Genomic DNA, 10170 nt, shown 5'->3' with positions numbered 1-10170 from the left:
TCCGCCTCCCACTCTCTCCCTATTTATTTCAAAACCCCCTTCCCCTCCCCCTTTTCTGATGAAGGGTCGAGGCCCGAAACGTCAGCCTCTCTGCTCCTATGATGCTGCTTGGCCTGCTGTGTTCATCCAGCCCTGCACCTTGTTGTCTCGGATTCTCCAGCATCTGCAGTTCCTACTATCTCTGGGTATTGGAGCCTTTGGTTTCAAAAGAGTCAGTGGTTGATTTATCAGTTTTGATTATGACTGCATAAGTACAGGCAAATCGGTTATATTCAAGTCCATTCACAAGTCAAATCATAATGCAGCACAATATGAAATAGTCATTTTTAAATACAGGAAACATTCCTATGTTGGATCTTTAGAATTACACCTTGTAGGAGATTGTGCTGTCAAGTAGGAGTGTTCCTAAGTTGGACATTCATGAACCAGAGAATTCCTGTAGTCATGGAATCATTTATACTGAGCATAATTTTACTCATTATCTTACACTGGGAGGCAATGGCCAAGCAGTATTATCCCACAATGTTTTGGGGGCCAGAGTTCGAATCCCACCACAGCAGATGGTGGAATATGAAGTCAATAAATAAATATCTGGAATCAAGAGTCTAATGATGATCATGAATCCATTGTTGATTGTCATGAAAAACCTGTCTGGTTCATGAATGCCCCTTAGGGAAGGAAACTGCCATCCTTACCTGGTCTGGCATCATGTGACTCCAGGCCCACAGCAATGTGGTTGACTTAACAATTAAGGATGGGCAATAAATTCTTGCCAAGCCAGCAATTCTCTCATCCCATGAATAAATGAATAAAAACAAATCCCTTCAGACCTGCCAAACAAGTCTCTCCTTATCGAATAAAAAAGATCACATCACCTACACCGTATAGAGTGGTATGTGTTAGCTTGACCTTTTTGGAGCGATCATAACATGTAATTATTGTACTATTTTAGTTTATTTTTAAGAAACTTGAATACTTTGTTCTCATCCTTCTGTTCAAAGCCATAGAACACCGTTCCTCATTACAAATGTGGCAAGGTTGACTACTTGGCTGTACATGGTCTGTAGTATGTCACTGGATCCAAAAGATGATGAGCTCATATGGTACACATGGCACATATCTTGATGCTTGAACATTATTCTGGAAAGATGCAGCTCATCTTTGTCTAACCAGTGATGCAAATACTTAACAGGATTTTAAAACATTTGATTTGACAGTCTTCACACTAAGCTCTATACTTTAAATACTGGAACACCTTCAGCTTGTCATCAGGGATGCCCCTGTTTGAAGCTAAAATAGCCAAGTGATCCAAGTAACTATCCCTTCAATTTATTTCAATGTGATTTATCATCCTTTGAAATGTTCTGGGGACTGAAGACAGAGCAAATGCAAGCCGATGAAATTGATGCAGATCTAGGTGGATATTACTAGACAAAAATGACTGACTCTACACCTAATTCAAATCTACAAAATAGTGTCATACGACACTAATATTGCCTGAAAGACTTTTGAATGACTGAGGAAAGGGAAATTTATTTCAAGTTTTGTGGAAATACCCAGAATGGTGTTTTTTTTTTTAAAAAAAAGAAAAATCTTTGAAAGCACAAATCTTCAATGCCTTTGCAGCAACTAATATCTGTTTCTTGATATCATGTGGAGTGAATCAAATTGGCTGAAGACTGGCAACTGTGATGCTAGGGACCTCTGGAGGAAGTTGAGATGAACTGTCTAATCAGCACTTCTGAAGACTGAATACTTCAACCTCATCTTAATGAAATGTTGGCACTTCCATTGAGGATGGTGATGTTTGTGAAGGCTCCTCTAGGGGATTTGCTTAATTGTCAACCAGTATCCGTCACTGGATGTGGCAGGACTGCAGAGGATAGATCTGACTTGTTGGTTGTGAAATCACTTACTGCTAATGCTGTTGTTTGGTATGCAAGCCTTGTTGTTCACCTTTACCAGATTAACATTATTTTTAGTTATACTTGGTGCTACTCTAGGCACGCCCTCCTGCACTCTTCATTTAGCCAAGGCCAAGTCCCTGGCTTGTGATAATTGTACATTCCAAGATATCTGGCCACCAGTTTGCAAGTTGTTTTACAGTATGATTCTGATGACCGAGACACTCCAGATTCCTAATCACTAGCTGCTTGATAACAACACTACACAACACAATGTGAGGTATCCTCAACGTGAAGGTAAATGCTTGGTGGTTTGACTTCAACCTCGAGTCACATTGTGCTTGCTTCAATGTCAGCAACTTTACTGCAAATGTGACCACATTTTAAAATGCCAAAAATTCTCTTGAAATTCTCCAAAACAAAAATGGGTAGAACCAGTTTTTTCACATTCATGATAAACTCGCCAAAATCCTTGTGGGTGACAGATCCCCTGTTGCAAACCATCAGTTTTCAATAATCACCAATGTTTCAGGCTGTAGGGTTGTTCAAGCTTATACAATGTCTGTCAAAGGCATCTCTTGACTTAGCAGGCTGTCCAATTTCTTGAGCATTTCATATCCCTCTGGACCTACTGCAGTCAAAAATATTGGCCTTTTACTTTCCACCACTATCTAATTAACAGTTGTATTATATCAATAACTAGAATATTAGCAGTGAAAAACCATCTTGAGCCATTCTACATTTGCACAAAGACTCTCGATCCCTACTGCCCTCTGCAAATCTCCCAATAAACCTTTCCACAAAGACCAGATTATTAAATCATTTCTCAAAAAATGAAATTCCTCTCCTGGCCTGTTTGAATTGTTTAAATTGACACATCCACAATCCTACATTAGTATGTTCTGGAAGGACCTTATTAGCAATAAACAGGATGCAGCATATGGAGATTCAATAATGGACTTAACTGGTTTTAATCTGTAATATAGATGGAATACAAATGGACCAGAGGGTACTGTTATCACAGACAAGACTGGCTGCCAATTTGGACATATGGACTTCCATGAACAAAATAATGCATGGATGATTCATTTTTGAGAAAAGTAGTTGGAGGTGGAAAGAGTACAGGAAGATTTGATGCTTCTATCTGAATACTATTATACATTTACAGCACAGCTTGAAGATTTAAACAGACTTAGAAACAAAAGATGGAGTGGGAGCAGGCCATGTGACCCAAGCATGCTGTCATTCAGTAGGATCTTGGCTAATCACCCTCCCACCATATCCCTCTGAACAACAGCCATAACTACCATCTCCTTGAAAATAATGTTTTGCCCTTATCCACATTCCTGGATAGTGAATTTCAGACTCACCACTCTCTGGGTTAAGAAATTTCTCATCTCCATCCTAAACAAATTACCTCTTATCCTTAGACTACGGCCCCTGATTTGGGACTTCCCAGTCATCAGGAACATCCTTCCTGTATCTAACTTGTCTAGTCCTGCTAGAAGCTTTTAAGTTTCTAGGAGATCTGCCCTCATTTTTCCAAACACTAGCGAATACAATCCTAACCGACAATCTCTCCTCATACGTCAGTCCTACCATTTCAAGAATCAATTCGGTAAACCTCTATTGCACTTCCTCTATGGCAAGAACATCCTCCTTCACATAAGGAGGGCAAAACTGCACATAATATTCCAGGCGTGTCCTCACCAATACCCAGTATAACTGCACTAGGACATCCTTGTTCTTGTACTTGAATCCTCTTGCTATGAAGACCAACATAGTTTGCCATCTTTACATCTGCTGCACCCGCATGGTTACTTTCCACAACTGGTGAAGGGCACCCAGGTCTCAATGAACACTCCTCCTTTCATGTGTAGCCAAATAGTAATCTGCCTTCCTATTTTTTTTCTACTAAAGCGGGTTCATAAATGTGAGGTTATCCATCTGGTTCACTAATGTCCTTTAGGGAAGGAAATCTGTCATCCTTACCTGGTCTGACCTACATGTGACTCCAGACCCACAGCAGTTAAGTTGACTCAACTATCACATGGGTAATTAAGGATGGGCAATAAATGCTGGCTTAGCCAGAGACACACATCTCCAGAATGAATTAAAAAAATGTAAAAATGAAAAATCTACCTACATTATTGCATTTGGCCACTCTCAGCCTGTCCAAATGACACCAACATCTCAGCAACCTCCTTAGTTTACTCTTCTACCCAGCTTTGTCATACGCAAGTTGAGATATTCATTCAATTCTCTTATCTAAATTATTAATACACTGAAAGCTGGTGTCCTAGTACTGATCCTTGCAGTACCCCAATTGTCACTGCCTGCAATTCAGAAAAAGACATTTACTCATTCTGTTTCATGCTTAAACAATTATTTCTCTCAATACACTACTCCCAATCCCCAGCACTTTAGTTTTACACATTAGTCTCTTAAGTGGGACTTTGTCAAGAGTCTTCTGAAAGTCCAAATAAACCACAATCACTGGCTCCCCCAAACAACTCTACTAGTTACAACCTTGAAGAATTCCAGTAGATTTATCAAGCATGATTTTTCCCTTTTGTAAACCCATGCTGATGTCTAATTCTACTGTTTCGCATTCCCCACCCCCCCAACCAAGTCTCTGCTACAAAATCCTTGATAATGGAGTCTAGCAGCTTTCCCACTACCAACATCAGACTCATTGGTTTGTAATTTCCTATTTTCTCTCTCCTGCCTCCTGTAAATAGTGGTATTATATTCACTATCCTGCAATCTGTAGAAACTGTTCATAGTCTAATGAATTTTAGAAGATACATCGACTATTTCTAGGACCATTTCCTTATAGTCTACACCTGCAGATTACTTGAAGCCCTGGGGATTTATCAGATTTCAATCCCAATCTCGTCAACACCACGTCTATACTAATATAGATTTGCTTCACTTCCTCCCTCTCATCAAACTCTGTTCCCCACACATTGTTCACGTCCTCTTTTTGCAACAGCAGAAACAAAGTATGGGATCTACATTAGGTATGTGAAGAGAAAATAGATTGGTGAGAACTACAGAACTGACTTAAAACGTTTTCAAAAATTCCCTGCAAGATCTCTATACATTCTGCTTTATCAATCCCTTGGTCCTCTTAAAAATTATGAACTACAAATGCTCAAAATCGAACAAAAACAAACTGAAGAAACTTCAGTCAGAAAGCCTAGTTAACATTTCAAGTCCAGCAACCCTTCTTCAGAATTGATGGCAGTTAAGAAAAGGTGGTATATATGCTGAAAAGTTAGTGGGGGGGGGGGGGGAAAAAGAGTGCGCATGGGAAAAGTAGTGGTGTGACAGCTGCAAGGTGAAAAGGTTAACACTAGGTGGAAATGGAGTTGAGAGAGAGTTTAGACAGACAAAAGGGATGGATAATGGTGAGCCAAGGGAAAAGAGTAGGGACCATTAGGTATAAATGGGTTGGATGTGGTGAAAGCAGCCAGTGTCATGGCAAGGCCAGGGGTGTGGGGGTGAGTAAAAGAACGTGGAAGGTGGTACTTGGGCCCTAAAGTTATTGAACTAGATACGGAGTCCTGAAGGCCACGCTGAAGGCAAGTGCAAAATAAGATGCTGTACTTCCAGCTTATGCTGGAGCACTGCAGCAACCCCAAGCCACGCACACTGGCCAGGGATGAACAACATCTCATCTCAATATCTGGTTCAACAATGATAGGGCCTGAACAGCACCTTTCATGTCCTTTACCCAACCTCCACATCACTGGCCCTGCCAGGACAAACACTGCTTATATTACAGCCCTTCCATTTTCACCCAAAAACAGAAATTACACACACACCCTTTTCCTAACTACCATCACTTCTGAAAAGTCACCAGACCCAAACCTTGACTGTTGTCTCTCCACAGATGCTTGCAGACCTGCCAAGTTTCTCCAGCAATTTCTTTTTTGGTCCTTGGTCCTCCTTTGACTTCTAAATTGTTCCTAAATCGTCAGGTCTATTGTTCTGTTCTTGCTTATGTATATGCTTTTTTTTTGCATCTAGTTTTCTTTAGCTTCCCGCATAAACCTTGGTTTGGCCACTGTTCTCTTTGCACACACGCCAAACAGGAAAAATAATTTTAGTTCTCCCATTTGCTTTTTGAATGTTTGCCATTGCCTATCTACTGTAATGCTTTTCAGTAACATTTGCAAATCGATCTGCCAACTCTCATCATACTATTGTCGTTTCCCTGAAGATTTAACTTCAATGAATTCCCAAATGCCCCAACTAAATTAAAATAGCTTATAAAGGTAGACAAACTATACCTCCAACTGAGGATATTAACACAAAAGAAACAAAGTGGGCTGATTCAAGGGAGCACAAGGACAGTTCTTCCTAAACAAAAGAATAACATCTGAAAACTTTCATTCAGGGAATGTTTTAACAACAAGAACACTTGAAACTTTCAACACAGATTTAAAGATTTTGTTAGATAACAGTATCAAGGCACATGGAGCAAAGACAGGTAAACTGATCTGAGGTGCAGACCAGTTGTCATCATCCCAGACCACTATAGGGTTAGCAAGAACTGCCGATACTGGCGTCAGAGATAACAGTGTGGAGCTGGAGGAGCACAGCAGGAACTACAGGGTTGTTGGCATAATCCCAGATACACTCAGTATGACGACTAGGGCTGGTTTAACTGGAGAGTCACTATACCACAGGTACCTCAGGAGAGGCACTGAGAAGGACAGTCCTTCATGGTAACCTCAGCCAGTGTGTGAATTGAAGCCATGCTGTTGGCATTGTTTTGCAATGCAAAACAGTCATTTCAGCCAACCGAGCTAACCAATACACCATGATCTAAATGGATAACAGTAGTTTCAAAGGGGCTGGATGGTCTGGTGATGTTCCTCTCCCATTGAAATTTGATGCATATGGGTAGTGCATATCTTCCAAATTTACCGCATTTGCACCAACATTTTCAGCGATTACACAATGGACGTTTGCAAAAAGCAATTTGCCAATTGTACATAATGAACTTCACGCTTGCTAATCAATTTACTTCAGTAATGAAGTGCTTGTGTCAAGGTCCAGTAAAACACCAATTGGTCAATTATCTCCCTAAAGACATTTAACACACTACTATTGTGGCAGGTTTGATGGAAAGTGAAAAGCAAACTGGAACGAAGTGTAATAGAAGTAGCTGCACTCTCAATCATTTTAATTGTAACAGCGTTTCAAAATCTATTTGTAAATCCCGTGTAAAAGTTTAACAGTTTATTGAGTACACCACTTGCATAGTCTTCGTGTTAAGGTATGTCAAGATTAGGGTACAGCATTTAGGACTTAACTGCAGGTGATCATGCTTTAAATGAGGTTGCTTTAAAATGCTGCTTTTGCTCCCTTGGTACGGTTTATTTGAAAACATGAAAAAGTTGCTGGCATTATTTGCCTGACACAGCTGGCTGGGAGCGGGGGTGAAGAACAAGAATGGTTAAATGCTGGAGATTATACTCAAGATTCTTTCCTTTTTTTTTGCCCCCTTATTTCCTCACCATTAAAAATACAATCTGCAATAAAATGATCCAAGTTTGTGTTATGAATGGAATACAAAGAACAAAGGCTTTCATGTTCATCAGCAGCCAAGTGATATTTGTTATTTTGATATTAAACAATTTGCACTGAAATTCTTGTTACAACACGAAGTCTACAATTAGTGTTTACTTTGTAAGTAATTAAGGAAATTGTATTTTGAAATACTGTCCCTTGAACACTAAAACACAGCTAGAAAAATCAGACTAAATTTAAAGCATTAAAACTTTGAATGTATCAACTTTGGATGAGATACCTGGGCGTCCCGCAGGATGAGCAGGTACAAGAACAGGTGATACAACTGTCTGCGATGGCACCGTTGTGTAAGTTGCCGACGTTTGGCTTGTTTCTGTCGAGTTCGAGGAGAAACCTGCAACAGGGGCTGAACAGCTGGATGTAGATACCACTGATGAATTCACCATCTAGGAGTAATGAGGAACAAATTTACGCAGCACACATCTTAAAAATAAAGATCCTGCCCAATTCTGAATATAAAAGTGTTTCAGCTGAATGTTATAAGAACTGTGTATACAGAATCTCCAATACCACGCTAAGCATGCATGCTTCAAAATTGCCAGGCAATAATCACCAGTAGCAATTTACCTATGATATGCCATTGCATTAACAAATACCTAAAGAATATTCTGGAGGTCCAGTTGTTGAATTGCTTGCCAGGCTGCTAAGTTTGTTTGTAGACATTTCATCACCACTCTAGGTAACATGAGGACACCTCTGGTGAAGCTTCACCGAAGGGGCACTGATGATATTACCTAGTATCGTAACATAACATCTCCAAACAAACTTCCCAGATTGGCGAGCAAGTCAGTCAACAACCACATCAACAACCCAAGCTACAAATCTTCTCAAAAACTTTGAATTCTGGAGGAGGTCACTATTGACCAGAAACTTAAATGGATACAGTCACAAATACCATGACCATGAGATCAGGTCAAAGGCTAGAGTTAGTGCACCTCCTGACTCCCTAAATGTTTCCATCAACAAGGCACAAGCCGGAAGTATGATGAATTTTTCCACTTGCCTGGCTGATTGCAGCTTCAACACCATCCTCTTCCAGACGACAAGCTTGATTGGCACCCCATCCACTACCTTAAAACATTCAGTCCCTCCGACACCACATTGTGGTAGCATTGTACACCATTATTGCAGTAACTCACCAAATACCTGTGGCAGCATCTGCCAAACCCACAACTTTCACAATGTAGATTTGGACAACATGCATGGGAAAACCACCACCTTCACGTTCCTGTCCAGGTCACTCATTACCTGGAATAATATTACTGACCCTTCAAAATCCTGTCACTCCCTCCTTAGAAACAGTACAAGTGGTGTACCTACACACAGACTGCAGCAGTTCAAGAAGCCAGCTCACCACCACTTTCTTAAAGGCAATTAGGTTCAGACAGCAAGTATTGACTTTATCATCCACAGGTCACGAGCAAACAATTAAAAACAAATCACTTAATACAAACGGAATAGAATACTTTCATCTAGGGTACACAGTGGCATCTTTGCACATTAGATCAGGTTATCAATTAAAACAGGGACTCTTATCATTCAGAATATGTGCACTCAAAATCTTTGATCATCTTAAGATACAGTCCAAGGAAACTGAAAAACCCCCAAAGAGAACTGTTACAGCACAGGAGGCCATTAGGTTAAGCAAACTACAAAATGTAAATTGACAAGGTCAGTTGCAGTTATATTACACCAATTAATTGGATGAGGCCTCATGTACACTATTATGTTGGTTATGATACACTATTAGGAGAAACATTTCTTTAAAATTCCTGCATCTATTCAGCTGAAGAAAGATTCAGCTAATCAGCTAAAATGTCAGAAGTCTCAGCAATCTGGGCGAATTCACATACTTTATATTTTGAAAATAGTGCTAATTTGCTCAGGCGTGAGCAAACTAAGTATTTATTTTACTTTTTTTGAATCACCCAATTTAAAAATTGAATGGATGAATCAGCAAAGCTTATAGCAAAAAGGGTCTTGTGTAACCAGGAACAAAATGGCAGGAAGTGTGTTAGTCATATTATATCCAGTTTTATATGACCTGTACAGCAAATATCTAACTGTACAAGTGTTTATAATGCAATTTCCAAAAAAAAAATCAAATGCCATGAGATTTGTACATCCATTAAACAGAAAACTATGAAATGCAACTTAAATTGTATTTAGTTTTTAAAAATGAAGTCAATGTGCTCATCCCGATTTAACACTAGATTACAGAGGGGAATAGAATCAATTACTTTCTTCTAGAAAGTATACCTGTTGTGAATAACTGAAGTGTGCAGCAACCTGGCCCTCCTGGGGTGACTCTGCAGCAGAACATCCTTCCTGAATAGACTATAAGATAAACAATGATCAGTTTTTGTTTTATCCATCACTTCATAGTGGAATAATTGCCCCAGATTAAGGACTTGATTAAAACAGATCATTAGCACAATTGAGATTGTGTAAAAATCCTAATTGAATTGAATGAAACTTCTGGAAAAATTCTGAAGGAGCAAATTAATTTCTATTTAGACAGGCAAGGTTTGATCAGGGGTAGTTAGAATGGCTTAGTCAGAGAGGTCATGCCTAATAAATCAGGTTGGAATTATGATGTAACCAAGCATGTAAGATGAATGCAGTGCAATTGATATGGGTTTATATTTAGATAATTTATATG

The 10170-nt window shown here is 39.5% G+C and overlaps 1 protein-coding gene across 1 annotated transcript in view; it reads right to left on the bottom strand.

The window, feature by feature from the left end:
• alg13 (ALG13 UDP-N-acetylglucosaminyltransferase subunit) overlaps positions 1-10170 on the bottom strand; it is a 79578-nt gene that overhangs the window by 8305 nt on the left and 61103 nt on the right. The window contains exons 23-24 of the mRNA XM_048605289.1: positions 9768-9845; positions 7729-7894 (exon numbers count right to left, since the gene is read on the bottom strand). Of these exons, the coding sequence (XP_048461246.1) occupies positions 7729-7894; positions 9768-9845 (244 nt within the window). The remainder of the gene's footprint in view (positions 1-7728; positions 7895-9767; positions 9846-10170) is intronic.

Source organism: Rhincodon typus, chromosome 14, assembly GCF_021869965.1.
Source record: "Rhincodon typus isolate 14 chromosome 14, sRhiTyp1.1, whole genome shotgun sequence".
Lineage (NCBI taxonomy): Eukaryota > Metazoa > Chordata > Chondrichthyes > Orectolobiformes > Rhincodontidae > Rhincodon > Rhincodon typus.
The sequence above is the reverse complement of the archived record's forward strand: the minus strand, read 5'-3'. Positions and strand labels throughout refer to the sequence as shown.